General features: G+C 43.5%; 3 protein-coding genes across 3 annotated transcripts in view; 2 read left to right on the forward strand and 1 right to left on the reverse strand.

Moving 5' to 3' along the window:
* CATSPER2 (cation channel sperm associated 2) lies at positions 1–15523 on the reverse strand. The gene is made up of 13 exons (XM_043434287.1): positions 15445–15523; positions 14618–14764; positions 13708–13881; positions 13038–13106; positions 8209–8381; positions 7543–7698; positions 7146–7270; positions 5586–5764; positions 5271–5370; positions 4890–4946; positions 2030–2238; positions 1495–1662; positions 1–134 (listed from the first exon to the last, which is right to left on the reverse strand). The coding sequence occupies exons 2-13, from the start codon at positions 14760–14762 to the stop codon at positions 103–105; spliced, it is 1587 nt and encodes a 528-aa protein (XP_043290222.1). The 5' UTR covers positions 14763–14764; positions 15445–15523; the 3' UTR covers positions 1–102.
* Positions 14950–15679, forward strand: LOC122419602 (vegetative cell wall protein gp1-like). Its single transcript, XM_043434295.1, has 2 exons — positions 14950–15063; positions 15285–15679. The coding sequence occupies exons 1-2, from the start codon at positions 14985–14987 to the stop codon at positions 15677–15679; spliced, it is 474 nt and encodes a 157-aa protein (XP_043290230.1). The 5' UTR covers positions 14950–14984.
* PDIA3 (protein disulfide isomerase family A member 3) overlaps positions 15609–18080 on the forward strand; it is a 19355-nt gene continuing 16883 nt past the window's right edge. Inside the window, exon 1 of the mRNA XM_043434288.1 lies at positions 15609–15931. Within this exon, the coding sequence (XP_043290223.1) occupies positions 15765–15931 (167 nt within the window). The 5' untranslated portion in view covers positions 15609–15764. The remainder of the gene's footprint in view (positions 15932–18080) is intronic.

Consider the following 18080-nt stretch of genomic DNA (forward strand, 5'->3'; position numbering starts at 1 on the left):
TGCACAGTTATCAACAGGATTTATTAGACTTTGAATTCTACATTTCCAGCTATTTCCTTCCTTTATGTTGGCCAAAAATAGTGAAGCCATCCACTGTCAGCTTTACTTGTCTTCAAAGTTCATCAGTGCCTGCACTGTAAAGAAACAAATAGACTGTGAGGCTGGACACCTGAGAATATTCAGAACATACAAATGTGAAGATCCTGCTTCTCTGGGTTCTAGGTTCCTCCTCATTTTTACTAATCTTTACTCTAAATTAAGCTGTATGAGTCTGTCCTCTTGGCCACAGATGAATTAACCAGTATTTAAAGAAACCACCTTGCTACCTTTACCTCTCTTTCACCCTATTCTCCCCAGAACACATGGAGAGGCAAGGCCAGGACAACTGGAAAAATGCACCATTCTGAAGTAGGCAAAACCTGTCTGACATCCTGCTCTCAATTCCATATTTCATTGTTACAAATTCCTCTTATTGCTCTCCTGTGCCCACCTCTGGGGGGCACATTCCTCTTCCCCCATTGATATTTTCACTTTGGGTTGATTTTAGCCAGGTATTAGGAGGATAACACTAATCCATATTAAACTGTAAAAGTATAAAAATGCCCCTAACTCTTCTAGTTTTTGTATTTTTAGAGGAAAAATTCATTGATTCAAATTCATCTCCAGGTAGTGAAATCTCAAGTGAGAAATAAGGAAAGATAATTTTGAGCAGGTAGTTCTCAGCTTAAATCAAACTCTGCTATTTCAATCACATATTGTCTCTGTATCGGCCGACTCTAGAAAGGGCTGAAAGGAAGAGAATTCATAAATCTCTTGAGGACAGTGGGCTCTTGAGAGCTTTCTGCCAACTATCCAATCCTCACAGCTATCAAACTTGAGCCTGAGGCCCTTACTGCCTGCGTCTGAAAGGCGACCTTCAAAGAGAGGAAACACGCATTACAAGAGGGGGTGGGCTGCCCAAACAGAGCAAAAGCCCACCTTACTATGCTAATTCCCAATAGCTGGAACTGGATACTTTTCTCTTGGGAAATCAGCTCTCAGACATCACAAGATTTGAGTCCCCTACCAGGGAGATTCCCACGTGGCACAGTGGTAAAGAACCTGCCTGCCAATGCAGGAGGCACAAGAGACGCGGGTTTGACCCTTGGGTGGGGAAGATCCCCTGGAGAAGGGAATGGCAATCCACTCCGGTATTCTTGCCTGGGGAATCCCATGGACAGAGGAGGCTGGCGGGCTACGGTCCATGGGGTCACAAAGAGTCAGATACGACTTAGTGACTAAATAATAACCAGAGAAGCAGAGTTGCCAGGGCCTCACTAGGTTAGAAGAAATCAAGACACATGCCCAGAAAGTGATATGCCAAATGCTGAATTTGCCTTTTTTAGGTGTGAGGTAGAAATTCAGAGGCTGAGATGCCACAACAGTGAACATAGTCTGTCTCCCCAGTTATATATGCTGTTCTGATGAACTTAACTCCTAGCATCCATGGCATACCTGCAAACTCTTGTAACCGCTTACGCTCCTCCAGGTTATACTGAAGCTCTTCTAGCAACTCAAAATACCGGAAGAGTGAATCTCTAGGCCAGACAACACGTTCATCCTGATCCATGTCCATTAGCCCAGGCAGATTCTGGTGCACGTGAGTCTCCCAGTCCAGCTGACCTGGAGGGAGGAATGCTTCTTAAAAATGTATTGAGATTCATGGAAGTTGGATAAAAGCTGATAAATTCTATGGGGGTAGAGGTGGAGAAAGCAGGGATGAAAGAGGATGTGGGAAGGAAAGAAGGAAAAAATGTGTAGCACCAAGAAACCACTTTTACAGTAAACAAAGAAAGCCACACCATATTTTTAAAAACTGCAGCAGAATCACAGAGGAAATGAAGAGGTGTGAAGAAAGTAATCAAGGCCAGAACATCGGACTGGTGGAGAAAATGGGGAAATAACACACAGTGGGAGGACTCATTAAGATTTTGGGATGTCTCATGGAAAAGAGGGGTCTGAATTCAACTGGAAGAAATCTTCTGCTTACCGATAGGGTCATAACATCTGGAGCTAGAAATAGACGAGCAGGAGGAAGATGAAGAGGAGGAAGAGAAGGAAGATGTAGACTTTCCCCTTTTGGACAAGGACTTTGTTATTGACTTAGATGCTTCTGAACCCTTTCTAGTGGCACTCTGTTTAGACTCTTGTTTAGAAGCTTCTGTTAAGTCTGAAGCTCTCTCTCGTTGACTGGCATCTCTGTAAGTGAAAAGGGAAATTTCATTACTTCAAATACATCTACACAATATAACTAGTTCTATCACTATTCTAGTCCTGGCCCTGGCCTAAAAGTAGAACTTAAAAGCAATGAGGCATCTCTGTTGTGGCATCTCAGCCTCTGAATTTCTACCTCACACCTAAAAAACTGCTGCCAAGATCTAAGCTTAAGTATATCTGACCTAAATTAACCAATGGGATGCACTTCTATTAGTGCTCTTCACTGCATAACTTCTGTGCTCAATCTTACCCAGGCTTTCACATTCCACACTCCACCTTATTTTTCAGAGTTTTAGCCCCACCCACAGCCCTTGGCCCTATGTCTATTACACCACAACTATGCCCCCTGCCCCCTCGATTCCATCTCATTATCAGAGGGACCGTGGGCTCAGGTCTTTATATCTTCTCCATTTACAGTTGCTCCTTTGGGGATCTCATCTCCTGAGTTTAAATGCCACCTAGATCCCTGGTGGCTCAGATGGTAAAGAATCGACATGCAGTGCAGGAGACCTGTGTTTGATCCCTGGATCAGAAAGATCCCCTGGAGAAGAGAATGGCTACCCACTCCAGTATCCTCACCTGGAGAATTCCATGGACAGAGGAGCCTGGCAGGCTACAGTCCATGGGGTCACATCAGACACGACTGAGTGACTAACACTTTCACTTCAGATGCAAATTTAAGCCCCTTGTCCAGATGTCACTCCTTAAACCAGACTTGAATATATAACTTTTACTCATGTAGAAAGCTTGAATGTCTAATGGACATCTTAAATCCAATAAAAACTAAACTCTTTTCCCACCAATCTTCCATTCACAGTCTTCCCCATCTCAGCTAACTGACCCTTCCTGCTCAGGTCAGAACTCTCATCCTTAATTCTTCTCTCATAACCTACATCCAACCCACCAAGAAATCCTGTTGATTCTACCTTCAAAATATATCTTTAAATATATATATATCTTTTCTCATTAGTATTGGTGCCACTCTGGCTTGAACCATCATCTCTTGCTTGGATAGCAGCATAGCCTAACTCATCTCTACACTTCTCTTCTTGTTCTTCTTACAGTCTATCATCAACACAGCAACCAGACTAATCCTTCTCTCTTTTGAAAATATTTATTTGGCTGCACTGGGTCTGAGTTACAGTGTGTGAACTTAGTTGCCCCAACACATGTGGGATCTTACTTCCCGGAGCAGGTATCAAACCTGTGTCCTCTGCATTGCAAGGCATATTCCTAACCACTGGACCACCAGGGAAGTCACCAGACTAATCCTTCTTAAACATAAGTCATTACATGTCGTTACTCTGCTATGTTCCCCTTTTCACCCAAAATCAAAGCCTAAGTCCTTACAGTAGTCCCCCCAACCCTATCAGGTCCCCATTGTCTTTCTGACCTCATCTCCTATCACTCTCCCCCCTGCTCACTCTGCTTCAGTCACAATAGTGTCCTTGCCATTTCTCAACCACCACCAGGCATGCTTCTTGTTTAGGACCTTGGTACTAGCTGTTCCCTCTGCCGATAACACTCCTCCCATAGATATCCACATAGTAATGCCCTCACGTCCTCCCAGTCTTTGCTCAAATGTTACGTTCTCAATAAGGCCACTCTATCTGTTTAAAATTAAAACCCATAATGAATCCCCACCCTATACTCCAATCCCCCTTAACCTGTTCTACATTTTACTTTTCCATAATGCTTATCATATTTTTAAATTTTTTAATTGAAGTATAGTTGATTTGCAATGTTGGGTTAATTTCTGCTGAACATTGCAAATGTTATACTCAGTTATACACAAATATACTTTTTATATTAAATGCTTATCATATTTTAACATATTAATTTTCTTTCTAATACGTTCATTGTTTATTGTCTCTTTCCTCCTACTATTTTATATAAGTTCCAATGAGAACAGGCATTATTGTCTATTTTGTTCACTGATATGTTCCAAGCAACTAATAAGTATTCAATAATTATTAGTTGATGCATTTCTTCTTTTTCTTTCTGCTCTCTTGTCTACTGCTGAATATTCAAGGCTTTGAATAGCATCTGTTTCATGGAAGGTACTTTTACTAGTTTCCTATGGTTGTGATAACAAATTACCACAAACTTGGTAGCCTAAAACAGCAGAAATTTATTTTCTCACAATTCTGGAAGCTGGAAATCTGAAATCAACATGTCAACAGGGCCATGCTCCCTTTGGAAGCTCAAGGACAGAAGGTTCCTTGCTTCTTCTAGCTTCTGGTAGTTGCCTGGCATCCACTGACTTCCTTTGGCTTATGGCTGCATCACTCCAATCTCTGTCTCTGTCTTGATAACTTCTTCTATTCTGTGTCTATGTCTTCTCTCCCATATCTTATGAGGCTCCTTGTCACTGGACTTATGGCCCACCTGGATAATCCAGGATGATCACATCTCAAGATCCTTAATTTATTTGCATCTGCAAATACCCTTTTTCCAAATAAGGTCATGTTCACAGGTTCCGGGGGTTAAGACATGGACATATCTTCTTGGAGGCCACCGTTCAACCTGATACAATAAGTAGTTATTGAAGGAACAGAACCCTCTCTCAAAGCCAATCTTCACCTTTGGTTTTCTACCACTTTCACAGGTGTGCATCCCACTTCACTCCTAACCTGGCATCCAGTTTGCTAATGCTTGACCTCTGTGCCTCAGGGATTAGGTTTTGTCTCCTGAAAAGAAAAAAAAAAAAAAAAAGCAAAACAGTGAAGAGAGTTACACTGAAGCAGGAGGGTAGTAAGGAAAAAGAAGAATTCTGATCATTAAGTGAAGAAAACTGAGTGAGGAGAACAAGTTGTAGTATAGGAGTGAAAAAGAGTGGGAAAGCCCTGAAAGTGGATAAAGAATCAGGCAGTATTTTAGAGCTGGGGAATTCTAACTCTGAGGCAAATCTGTCACACAGCAGGAAATGGGATGAAGGCCAAGGAGTAGAAATAGGGGGTGAGATCAGGAAACCCTCGAGAACTGAAGGTGTGTATGAAAACAAGACAGCAGACCTCTGGATGATCTGCCGCTTGAATATGTCGGCTTTGTACTGGACCTCCAGGTGTGTCATCTCCTCGTTCAGCTCATTCCTGATATTCTGGAAGTTAGTAACTGCCCCAAAGGGCCATTAGGAGTCGGAAGGCGGCGGTGACTAGACCGGGGGAGACCGCTTGGGTGGGGAGAAACCAAGTGAAATATCCATTCCAGGGCCCACACTTTCCTGTTACATCAGATTCTCCTCCCTCTGTAATCCAGCAAACCTAGCTTTCACTCTAACTTCTTCCCAACCTCCCCCTCCCACCAAGTTTCACCTCTTCTATGCTTACCCATCATGGCTACTATGATATTTCGAAAGATAATGGAACCAAGTAACAACCAGAGGATGACATAGATGCTGCTGAAGGCGCGACTGACCTCAGGCACCTTCCAGGTGTCCTGAAGCAGTGCATACCAGTGATCCAGGGTGAAGAGAATGAACACGGTTACTATGGAATTCAGTAGGTCCCTAAAGGAAAAGGAGATGTGTGTACAGAGGGAGCTAATTCTCTACGAAACACTATCATTCATACTCTCACAGCAACATAAGAGCACTTCTTTGCAGTTTGCTCTGACTTCGGCTCCTTTTCTACCATACTCTTTTTTTTTTTTAACCTAATCTTCAGTTTGAGATTGTTTTACTTGCTTTTCCCTTGTTATGAATAATCTATGAATATCTCTCAGTATTCCATCAGTGCCTGGGGCACAGTAGGTACTCAATACATAGGTATTAACTGAATGTTTAAAAATTGAATCACCAGGGAGTGGGGTTCAGGATGGGGAACACATGTACACCCACGGCTGATTCATGTGAATGTATGGCAAAAATCAGCACAATATTGTAAAGTAATTAGCCTCCAATTAAAATAAATAAATTTTTAAAAATTGAATCACCAACTACATATTATTTTTGCACATTCATTCTACACTGTCCTTCAGTGTAGTATGGACTTCACCTAGTAGAGTCACAAATTTAGCAAACATCATGCCTACTTGGTTTGCTGCATGAATTGATAGCCAAGTAAGTGGATGGATACGTGGCATAAACATGTGATTCCAGATAATGAATGATGATGAATATATCACAAAAGATCTCAGAAGATATCTAAATTTTCCCTGTTATCCCTCCATATACAAATTATTGAAAACATCAGAGCCTGAATAGAATGAATTCTATGACTTCCCTAAATCAATACTCTTACAAAACCACCTGTTAGTCTAAGATAGAGAAGTGCTGACAAGATTGGATTCCAATTCATAAATAACTTTGTCTCCTCTAAATCCAAATAGACTTTCTACTAGTAATCAGAGTTCTCTAGACAGAGATTACTAGGATTTTACTTTTGAAAGAGTGTAAGTATGTTCATGTGTAATTTCTACACTGAGAGATTGCAGTAAAACCAGTGACCAAGCTCGAGACTCATGGTAACATTTATTGATCACTAACAATGTGTGAAATGCTGTGTAAGTGCTTAAATAAATTACATCATTTATCCCTATATTCATGAAGTTATGTTACTTTTAATCCCATTTTTCAAAAGAGGTAACTGAAGCATAGAAACCAGGGCTTAACCACTGGAGTATACTGCTTTTTAAAGATAGTTGATGAGGGTAAGTTTGGATTTGCAAAACCCAGAGCAAACCAGGAACTAGCTGCCCTATTCTCAAAATTGGAGCCAATACCACTCACTATTCTTTGCTTTCTCTTTCCCTCTCCCTCCAGTGTTCTATTCCCATTTCTTACAACAGACTATACTTGTATTACTGCACTTTGGGTTCGCTTCCCAGTCTCATGTCCAGATTCTCTCCCCCACCCTCCAGGCTCCCCTCCGCCACCCAGTCCTGCCTACGAGAAGCACTCATGATACTCCAGGTCCTGGCGAGGTGAACGGGTATAATTCTCGAAGAAGTAGACACCAGCCACGGCAAAAATGTAGAAGAAGATGAGCAGCAACATCAGGAGGAAGGTCATGCTCTGAGGGCCATGACCTTGAGTCAGAGCTGGGCCAGACTAGGCTGATTGCCACCTGCAGCCCAGTCTGGCCCACCCTGCAAATCCCCCACCAGACCCTCGCTTCTAGCCTCAGCCCAGTCATCTCTTGAATACAGTGGCTTATCCCCAGCCCTTTCTCGTGGACATTTCACAGGGTCTCTTATTGCCTTCTTTCACCCACCCAGACTGTTTCATGTTATACCCCCATGCTTTTCCACTTTGCCCACTTGATAGAGCTGCAATAGTCAAATTACCTTGAGGGCCCTGACCAGGGCCAAAATGATGACTCGAACTTGATGGAATCGTGCAAAGAGTTTAAGAGACCTTAGCACCCGGCAGATCCTCAGCAACTGGAGCCATACAGGTTGGCTTGTTACCCCTGCCAGCACCACAATCTCAGGCATCAGGGACTGTAGGAAACACAGGTCGTGAGTAAAATATACCCCTCAAAGCACCCAGTACAGCTGCCCCTTTTTTATCTCTTCTTTTTCATAGTTCTTGGGTCATCATCCTTTGAATAGCATTTTCTGGGGACTGTTTCCTATTCAGTATCCCTATAAAAAATTACTTAAACTTTGCATTTCAACTTGCTCAGATGTAAAAAGGGGATAAATGCAGTGCTTATCTCATTGGATTACTGTGGAGCTCAAATGAAAAAAAAAAAAAAAAGCAAGTAAAACAGGATAGTTCCTGACATTTAATAAGTGCCTGATAGAAGTTATTGCTGAGGTTAATGTGATTAGATTCTTCCTTGCTTCTAATAACAATTCCTGCAATGCCTGACTTTTAGTTTTAGAGAAAAAACAACCAAAATAAGGAGGTTAGGTACATTTCTATTTGTTTCTTCCTATTCTGTAATTATCTTTTCTTGTCTTTCTCAGTCCAGTAAATTAATCTTCAGGATATCTATCTATCCTTACCAATACTGTGACCACAAAGTCAAAGACGTTCCAGGCATTCTTCCAGAAGAGGAAAAAGCTGGATAGCCACATAAGAAGGATCTCCAAGATGAAAACAAGCAAAATGAACCACGCTGCCACCTCCAGAGTCAGCTTCAGTGTCTCTAATCGGGTATTTGCAGATTCGAGCAATTCTGTGAGAACAGAGCAAAGGATGAGTAAAGCTTAAAGAAGGGGGAAGTTGAATGATAGAGAATGATTAGCAACTGCTAAAAAGCCACAGTTTTGCCCACTGCTATGCCATTTTTCTTTTGGAAAATGAAGGAGTTTGTCTCCTTAATACTGTTGTTGCTTCAACCTATGAAACAGAATTAATTGAACATGAAAAATAGCTTCAAGTCATCTCCTGTTGGTACTGGTACATGTTGACAGCTACAAGTTACTGCCTTCTCACTCTGGGGTCAGAAAATCACCAAGGAATTGCTTAACTACCGCCAATGCTGCCTGCTGCCCATTGTTTGGTGTTACCAGAACACCAAACTTCACAAAGCAGCAATGGGCCGTCAGAAAAGAATGAAAATGTAGGGTCATGGTATGGAAAGTGTTTTATAACATATCTAGGCACAAGAAACCAAGTTCATGGGATGTATTAGGCTATAATAAGAAATTACCTGGTTATTTTTATTTATTTGGCTGTTATGAGTCTTCATTGGGGCACATGGGCAGCACACAGGCTTACCAGCACAGGTGTTTCTCTCTAGGTGTGGTGCATGGGTGGGTTTAGTCATGCAGGTGAGTTTACCTGCCTCTCAGCATGTGGGATCTTAGTTCCCTGACCAGGGACTGAACCTATGTCCCCTGTATTGGAAGGCAGAGCCTTAACCACTGGACCACCAGGAAAGTCCTTTTGTTAGTTTTAATTTAAAACTTTCCCTTTCTAGTTTGCCTAAAATTGATTTTATTCTGCAAACTGAATCCAAACTGAACCCTCTGTAGAACCTATTTGCTAACTTTGACTCCTTAACTCATCTTTCAACCCTCTTCACCTTTTCTATACACTTAATAGATGTATATCATTCTGTAGGAAAAAAAACATTAAGATCACATCACTCTTCTCTTTCACCCTTATCAAGAAGCTCTAGTTCTTGTTCACTATCTGTCACTAGAGTGGTATCATTTACAAATCTGAGGTTGTTGATATTTCTCCCAGAAGTCTTGATTCCAGTTTGTGATTCATCCAGCTCAGCATTTTGCATGATGTACTCTGCATATAGATTTATAATCAGAGTGACAATATACAGCCTTGTATTCCGTTACCAATTTGGAACCAGTCAGTTGTTGGGTTCTAACTGTTGCTTCTTGGCTGGCACACAGATTTCTACAGAGAGAGGTAAGGAAGTTACCTGTTTGTTGTGATCCACACAGTCAAAGATTTTAGCATAGTCAATGAAGCAGATGTTTTTCTGTAATTCCTTTGCTTTCTCTATGATCCAACAAATGTTGGCAATTTGATCTCTGATTCCTCTGCCTTTTCTAAACCCAGCTTGTAGATCTGGAAGTTCTTCGTTCACGTACTACTGAAACCTAGCTTGAAGGATTTTGAGTATCACCTTCCTAGCGTATGAAATGAGTGCAAATCTACTGTAGTTTAACATTCTTTGGCATTGCCCTTCTTTGGGATTTGAATAAAAATTGACCTTTTCCAGCTCTGAGGCCACTGCTGAGTTTTCCAAATTTGCGGACATATTGAGTGCATCACTTTAACAGCATCATCTTTTAGGATCTTAAATAGCTCAATTGGAATTCCATCACCTCCACTAGCTTTGTTGACTCAATATATAATGCCACATAAAAATTCATTTCTAGACAAATCATACACTTTCTTTTTAAAAAAAGCATGATCACTTATAAAATGGAAAAAGTATAAATTTACTCACATTTTATTATTAAAATTATATAACACTAAAATAAAATAGTAACATGTTACTCTAAAATATTATTTTTACTTCAGTTTATTTCTCCATATCACAGGAAAAAATATGATAAAATAAAATGATTATAATTACTAAGGAGGTTTTCAAAGTTATATATGTTTTCCTGGGAAACAAAGTCATAGGACAACAAAGATTGGGGAGCTTTGATCTAGAGAACTGTTACTTACATTACTATTTTTCTCCCTATCTCTAATAGTAATATTTATGATCTGGAAAACTGCTTTTAAAAATCTAAACAAAGTCTTAATGTTTATCACACAAATTAGTCTATTCAAAAAAACTCTGTTGTCACAAATTATTTCCCTCTGCCAAATCCCTCCTGCCTTTCTATCATGCGTGCATGCTAAGTTGCTTCAGTCCTGTCCACTCTTTGCAACCCTATGGAATATAGCCCGCCAAGCTCCTCTGTCTGTCCATGAGATTCTCCAGGCAAGAATATTGGAGTGGGTTGCCATGCCCTCCTCGGGGATCTTCCCAACCCAGGGACTAAACCCTCATCTCTTATGTCTCCTGCATTGGCAGGCGGGTTCTTTCCACGAGAAGGTACCTAATGATCTTGCCGGGTGGTTGCCACACAGGCAGTCCACCCATCCTCTGGCACAATAATCATATTTCATATTCAGCTGTTTTACTAAAAAGAATGGTTAGTGTTCTTCTATTTTGGTTTGCCCATTAGATCCAAGGAATTCCATATATTTACTGCCCATTAGATCCAGGAAATCTCATATATTTACTTTATTCTAAGGCTTAAGTCTATACCCCTAATCCTACAAGGTAAACACTTGCCAATTATTATGATTAACGAGAAACAGGAAATGTGGGTAAAATCCTCACCACAGTGGGGAGGAAATAAAAGATTTCAAATCATATAGTGTACTGGAGTTGGCCAATGATACCAATTACTGTTGTGTCTCAAAATACTTTTGACCTGACTGCATTGAAAGACTACTGTTAAGGTGGGAAACTTCCCCCAAATAGTGATGAAACAAGGAAGTGAGTACTTCTACTATCCTTTCTGAGTGGTTTGTTTGAGATGATAATCAAACGAGTTCATTGATTTTTCCAAATATTCTTTTGCTTTTAATACATTTCATAAAATTTATGACAGGTTTTAGAGTCATTTACTCTTTTTTTTTTAATTTTTTTTTTTTGAGTCATTTACTCTTTAAGTCATTCTTCTGGCTCATCTAACATCTTAGTTGTACCTTTACATACATTGTGAGCTTTCTTATTTGTACTTAAATAATCTTTCTAAATCTATTTGTAGAAAGGTAAATGTTGGATCACCTGCTGATAGGCACTCAGTATCTCTATTAGGAGATTCATTATTAAAAAAAAACACACACAGTATGTCCCCTACACACAAACATTCAAGTTGCAAACTTTCAAAGATGCCAATGTGCATTCACACATCCAATCACGTAAGTTAGTGCATGTGTCTGGTGTACACGGTCACGCGTGTGCATCGTCTACATGCAGTTGTGCTTTTGTGTACTTTACTGTACAGTACCACACAGAGTACAGTATCTTTATTTCAACACCAGGATGTCCAGAAGCAAGTGTAAAGCAGCGGTGATGTAGCTGGTACTGATAAGAGGCACCAGAAATTGGAGGTTCAGAGGAAGGAACAAAGAGAGACAAGAGAAAGAAGTTAACTGAAGAACCAGAGAGAGTCACAACGCAGGAAATGGCGAGGGGATTTTCTGTGAGATACTATTAGCTTTTGAGGCACAGAACCCGAACATAGAACAGTACACAAAAGGTTGCAGCAGCCGTTCAGAACACAATCCAGTGCCCCCGTGTCATCTGGGACAAGATTAAAAAAAAAAGAGCTATGACCCAGACATCACTGGATCGTTTCTTTCATGAGCCTAGATAGAAATGAATTCAGCAAGGAACCAGAACCTTTCAACACCTGCCGTCAACATCAGGCGTGAATGAAATTGCAGCTTGCCCTCCATCTCCTATTGTCGATGATGCTGAAGCTCTACCATCTCCCACCTCCTCTCCCTCCTCATCAGTACCTCTTCTTGCTTGGTCACTTGATGCCAACTCCTGTGTGCCAAATCTTGTAGTGTACCTTTCAAGGTACTGTACTGTGAGATTTAAAGTATTTTATTTTTTTCAGTTTTTAAATTTTTTTAAATTTATTTTTGGCTGTGCTGGGTCTTTGTTGCTGCCTGGCTTTCTCTAATTGTGATGAACAGGGATGCTTTCTAGTTGAGGTGTACAGACTTCTTGCTGTGGTGGCTTCTCTTGTTGCAAAGCACAGGCTCTAGGGTACACAGGCTCCAGAGCACAGGCTCAATAGTTGTGGCACCCAGGATTGTTCCTCCATGGCATGTGGGAGCCTCCTGGATCACGGATGGAACCTGTGTCTCACGCGTTGCCAGATGGATTCTTTACCACTGCACATCAGGGAAGACCTTATTTGTTTTTTCTTTACATATTATTTGTGTGAAAAGTATTATAAACCTATTACAGTGCAGTAGCACTATATAGCAGATGGTGTTAGTTGGGTACCTTGACTAATTTTGTTGAACTTATGAATACACTCTCGGAATGACTTGTTCATATGTAGAGGACTTCCTGTATTAGACTAAACTAACACAAGAAATACAGCTGGTTTTCCCATCCCCAATTCCTTAGGAGTCTACAACCCCTTCCTCTAAGCGTCTGGACTAACTTAGATTACTTTTGAGAGCCCTCCCAATGCTTCTAGGCCTTAGCAGTTGCACAAATCCAGAAGACTTAATATAATTGTCACTATCACAATTCAAATAACGTTCAAAAGTGTAAAATGATCAACTTGAAGGAAAAATGACTCCCATCCTTTCATTCAATGTGAGTTCTCACCTATTTCAACCATCAGCACAATTGTATTCAAAAAGATGAGGAAGATGATAAAGTTTCTGAATATAGGACCTGTCTTCTCTTAAGAAAACATACAGAATGAAGTTCTTTCTAATTTACGCAGGTGACATAATTAGGGCAATAAAACCCTAATGAGAAGAAAATGGAGTTTGGGAAGGAAAAAATAAGTCCTTAGAGGGATGATGAGGCAAGAGAGAGTAAAATGGGATAAAAATGAGTGGCAAGAGGAACCTCCCTGGTGGTCCAGTGGTTAAGATTCTGCCTTCTAATGCAGGGGGTGTGGGTTCAATCCCTGGTCTGAGAACTAAGGTCCCACATGCCCTGGGGTATAACCAAAAATTAAAAAAAAAAACCAAAAAACTCTTGTTGGGGGTGGGGAGAATAGGAGAAAGGGATAGTTAGGGAGTTTGGGATTGACGTGTACACACTGTTACATTTAAAATGGACACCCAACAGGGACCTACCGCATAGCACAGGGAACTCTGCTCAATGTTTTGTGGCAGCCGGGATGGGGGCGGAGCTTGGGAGAGAATGGATATATGTATATGCATGGCTGAGTCCCTTTGCTGTCTGCTATCACAACACTGTCAACTGGCCATACTCCAATAAAAAATAAAGCTTTTTTAAAAAAATAAGTGGCATGAAAGGATACGCTCAAGGACCCATCCAGCCCATAAGGAAAGAGGTGGCCTCTTGCTGCATCGCACTCGAAGGGTGCTCATTAGCCTCTGGGCATGTGTAATCCGTTCTACATGACGAGGTTTTATGGAGAAGCGCACAAGCTGGTGTTGATCTCCCAACATAAGACTCTTCAGACGGGAAGAATCTACATCAAAAATAAAAGAGACAGTGGATAAATATAAAAAGAAATCTTTGGGAGTATCAAGAGCAGGTAGGGTTGGGGGGCAGGAACACTTGTTAAGTAATGGACTCCCCCCCACCCCCCGAGTATAAGGGCTTACCTTGCTGTTCCTTCACACAACAACTAATACTAGTTTGAAGTAAGAGCTAACCTATTGCTTATGACCAACACTGTTCATTCCCAAGATAAGTTACAGGTTCAACCCTCAAAGTTTTGTGTCCTTGGTAGAAATATCCAGGCCAGCCAGGACTACTAGCTATCCTAGGCCTGAAAACAAGGGACATAGTTCTATCTCCTGGATTCAGAGTTTTATTTATTAAGTCTTTATCAAGTTTGGTGTAACTTTTTAAAGCTGCAACCAAACCAATCTCCCCTGAATTTTCCACCCTTAAAATTTTCTCTGCTTCCTACTCTTTGGAGGGTGTGGTTACATGTGTGTGTGTGTGTGTTCAGTCACTCAGCTGTGTCCCACTCTTTGTGACCCCATGGACTGTAGCCCCCTGGGCTCCTCTGTCCCTGGGATTTTCCAAACAAGAATACTGGAGAGGGTTGCCATTTCTTCCTCCAGGAGATCTTCCCCACCCAGGGATGAAACCCGCATCTCCTGCATTGGCAGGCAGAATTCTTTACCACTTTGCCACCTGGGAAGGGTGTGGATGGGAGCCTTAAATGCATCTTAGTGAAGAAACAGGCTGCTGACCAAGTATCTCTCGGATGGTGTGCCGTGGCACAGCTTGGCTCAAGCCTTGGAGATGCTCGATGAGAGAGAAAGTATCAATGAGCCGGGAACGAATGGCATCAGCCCGGGGTAGTTGCATGTGTCCTGATGGGTGATAAGTGGGCATGTCTGTTAAGAAAATAAAAGAGTGTCATTTCATTTTTGGAGTTGCACCAAGACTTGGAGATTCTCTTCCCTTTCTCCCAAGGTCTTCGCCCTTAAGAAGACAAATACATTGTACTCAGACTCAAGGCCTTTTGAAACAAAAGGAGACGGGAGTCATTAAGGAATCTGCGTAGTTGACTAAGCGGCCAGGCGCCTTCACCCGTGTGACAGCATTTCTAGTTGAATGCAGCAGCCACAAAAGGTAGGAGTCCTGGGGTTGGACAAAGAGGAATTCAAGCACCACCTGGACCTGAAGGAGTCAGGTAATGCAATGAGTTGGGACAGAGGGAGGGCTCAGGGACAGCCCCCGAAAAGAAAAACCCAGTTCCACGAGGAATTGGGTAAAAGGCAACAGCCTGACATTTTGAAGATGTGTCCGATCCCAAACGTGACCACTTCAACGCGCTCCCTCGGGCGCCAGCTCCTTCTCTCAATTCCCGCTCCTGGGCCTCATCTCAGCCCAGGCTCTCTTCCGCCCACTCAGCCCTGACTTCAACTCCTCCGCCTCCGGTTCTGGAGCCCCCTGAGGTCGGCTCTCCGCAGGCGGGACGAACTCAGGGCCGGCTCCCAGCTCCGCAGCGCCACACGTCCGGCTCCCGCCCGGTCCCGCCCGGTCCCGGGTTCCGGCTGGCCCCCGGACCCACCCCCAGCAGCAGCCAGCGACCCGGGCCCCCCTTCGCAGCCCCGGTCGCCCCGGCGCTCGCCGCCTCGGCCCCGCCCCGCGCTCCGGCCACTCGGCGGTTACCAGCTGGTCCCGCCCGCCCGACGCAGGCGCCGCACAGCCAATCGGCGGCTGCCACACTGCGGCCCGAGCCGGGCTGGGGGGTTGGGACCTCCGGCTGCAGGTCCGCCTGGGCCAGACGCGCGATCGCAGGCTGAGGGTGCGTGGTCGCCGGCCCGGTCTCCGCAGTCCCCGCCGAGCCCCCGACCCTCCTGGCCGCCCCCCTCGCCTTACCTCGTCGCCATGCGCCTCCGCCGCCTACCGCTGTTCCCGGGCCTGGCGCTGCTCCTCGCCGCGGCCCGCCTCGCTGTTGCCTCCGATGTGCTGGAACTCACGGACGACAACTTCGAGAGTCGCATCACCGACACGGGCTCTTCGGGCCTCATGCTGGTCGAGTTCTTCGCCCCCTGGTGAGGCCACTCAGCCGGGGCGTCAGAGGGGCGGCCGGGTGGGCAGGGGGCGAAGGCGCGGGAACGGTTGGGCCTACGCAGCGTCGGCGCCCTCCATCATTCCGGAGAGCACGGCTGCGGCCGGCAGGTTTTCCGCCCACGGAGACCCGAGCTGCCTTGCCGAGAGCGGAGACGTCGGTGCTGATCCTCCTGGAAGCGAGAGCCGAGAAGGAGAAAGCGAAGGCCCCTCTCGCGCAGGGCCACATCCTTACCTCGGTGCTCCTGCCGCACTTCCTATTTGCAGAGGGTTTAACCACCCCCTCCCCCTCCACCCAGCTTCGATGGTATCTTTAGAGTTTCTGCGTGAGTCAGTGCTACTGTCTACAGACTAGGCTTCGCGAGACCTTATATTGAAAGCTAACGTTTCGCCAAATGCGGAGGCCCTGGGCCCCCAGGGTACTTCCTTTCTTCTTGCCCCAAGCAGCCGTTGGTATCTAGCCAAGGTCACTCAAGTGGCTGCAGAATGGTCACTTGTGCCTTCTTAAGGCAGGCAGTTATTGTGTCCATCGCCTGGTGCACACTTTATTCGTTCAACTGATGCTTCTCAGCACCAGCAGAATTCAGTTAGAAAGAGTAGATGAACAGATTAATTCCACCAGAAGCTGTCTAAGTGGTCAGTTTCAATTAGGATTTCTGGAAAATCCCAAAGAAGACCCCAAGGAGAAAGTAAGCAGTGTTGGAGAAATACTGCACCTAAGGGTGACTTTACTAGGGTGTAAGTTCCTTAGGATACAACTGACTGGGGCTGGGGGTGGGGAGAGAGCAAATAGAATTTCTGGCCCAGGAAACCTGAATGTTGGCTTTTTTTTTTTTTTACCCCCAAGATATTTATCATAGCAAACAATGATTATCTTAACGCTGGGGACGGCTCAATATAACCATGCTAATTACAGTACTTAATTTTTCTCCTGCCACAGTGACCCTTAATTAAAAACTTTGTATTCAGAAGTCTAAGGAAAAGAAAGTTAATGGATAACTTGCATTTACTTCTGTCAGTAACTCTGGTCTTCACTCTACAGGGGCTCAGCCGACTTGAGGGTACACTAGAAGTCCTGTAATGAAGACCACCCGAACCAGAGGGTGTGCTTATTTAGCAACATGTTTTCAACTTCTGATAGACTTGCATCTAGGGCGTTCCCATGACTAACTGGGAGTGCTGATTACACATCATAGGTGGTCTTTATACATCTCTAGAACTCCCATTCTCTCAGAAACAACTGGTCCCAATCACATAACAATGCTGTTGACTTTGAGGGGGTGTTCCTGTAGTTAGAATGGCTGTATGGAGCTGTATCAAAGCTGGGAGGTGCCTCTGTGACTACAGGGGTGAATATGAAGTGAATTGCTGGAGAATTGTGGGCTATCAGACAGTTTAAAGCAGATTTTTATTTTTACAATTGAGGTGTTCTGTGCTACTTTATGGGCTTCCCTGGGGGCGCTAGTGGTAAAGAACCGGCCTGCCAGTGCAGGAGATACGAGAGACTCAGGTTCGATCCCTGGGTCAGGAAGATTCCCTGGAGGAGGGCATGGCAACCCACTCCAGTATTCTTGCCTGGAGAATCCCTTGGACAGAGGAGCCTGGCGGGCTACAGTCCATGGGGTCGCACAGAGTGGGACACCACCGAAGAGACTCCACACTCACGCACATGCTACTTTAAATTGTTGTATGTGCTTCCCTAAGAACTGCATGGCCCATCGTGCACTAAACTGTCCCTAAAGTTGGGTGGACCTCTGCTATGGTGTCACCTTTTAACTGGTCTGAAAGGTAAAGAGTCATCCTCCACAATGCCTACAGGAAGGATCAGTTTGCTGAATGAGTAATTTGAAATCAAGGAAGTCTCCTGTTGATGATGTCCTTATTTCTTCACATTCAGCTATTTTTATTTATTAATATTTTAGCTGAAAATATTTTCCAGCTGCTATTATTCCTTCGTACTCTTGTTACACGTGAGATAGGAACAGTTAAAGAAGCCTTGTTAAGAGTAAAATGGACCTGTTTTGAGCAAGTTGTTTTTCTCATTTGTCCTAGGGTATTTTTTCCACTCTCGTTTTACAAGTGAAAGTGACAGATTTCTTTGCAGCTGATTCTGTAGCCTAATGTTTCCATTAT

The sequence above is a fragment of the Cervus canadensis genome, chromosome 17 (genome assembly GCF_019320065.1).
Source record: "Cervus canadensis isolate Bull #8, Minnesota chromosome 17, ASM1932006v1, whole genome shotgun sequence".
NCBI lineage: Eukaryota > Metazoa > Chordata > Mammalia > Artiodactyla > Cervidae > Cervus > Cervus canadensis.

Coding starts and splice junctions, on each gene's coding strand:
- CATSPER2 (XM_043434287.1), bottom strand. CDS start 14,762: ATGCCCACTTATCACCCATCAGGACACATGCAACTACCCCGGGCTGAT. Junction 7,699..8,208: donor ACTTTGTGGTCACAGTATTG/GTAAGGATAGAT, acceptor TGTTTCCTACAG/TCCCTGATGCCTGAGATTGT. Junction 1,663..2,029: donor CAGATGTTATGACCCTATCG/GTAAGCAGAAGA, acceptor TCCTCCCTCCAG/GTCAGCTGGACTGGGAGACT.
- LOC122419602 (XM_043434295.1), top strand. CDS start 14,985: ATGCAGCAGCCACAAAAGGTAGGAGTCCTGGGGTTGGACAAAGAGGAA. Junction 15,064..15,284: donor CCTGGACCTGAAGGAGTCAG/GTAATGCAATGA, acceptor CCGCCCACTCAG/CCCTGACTTCAACTCCTCCG.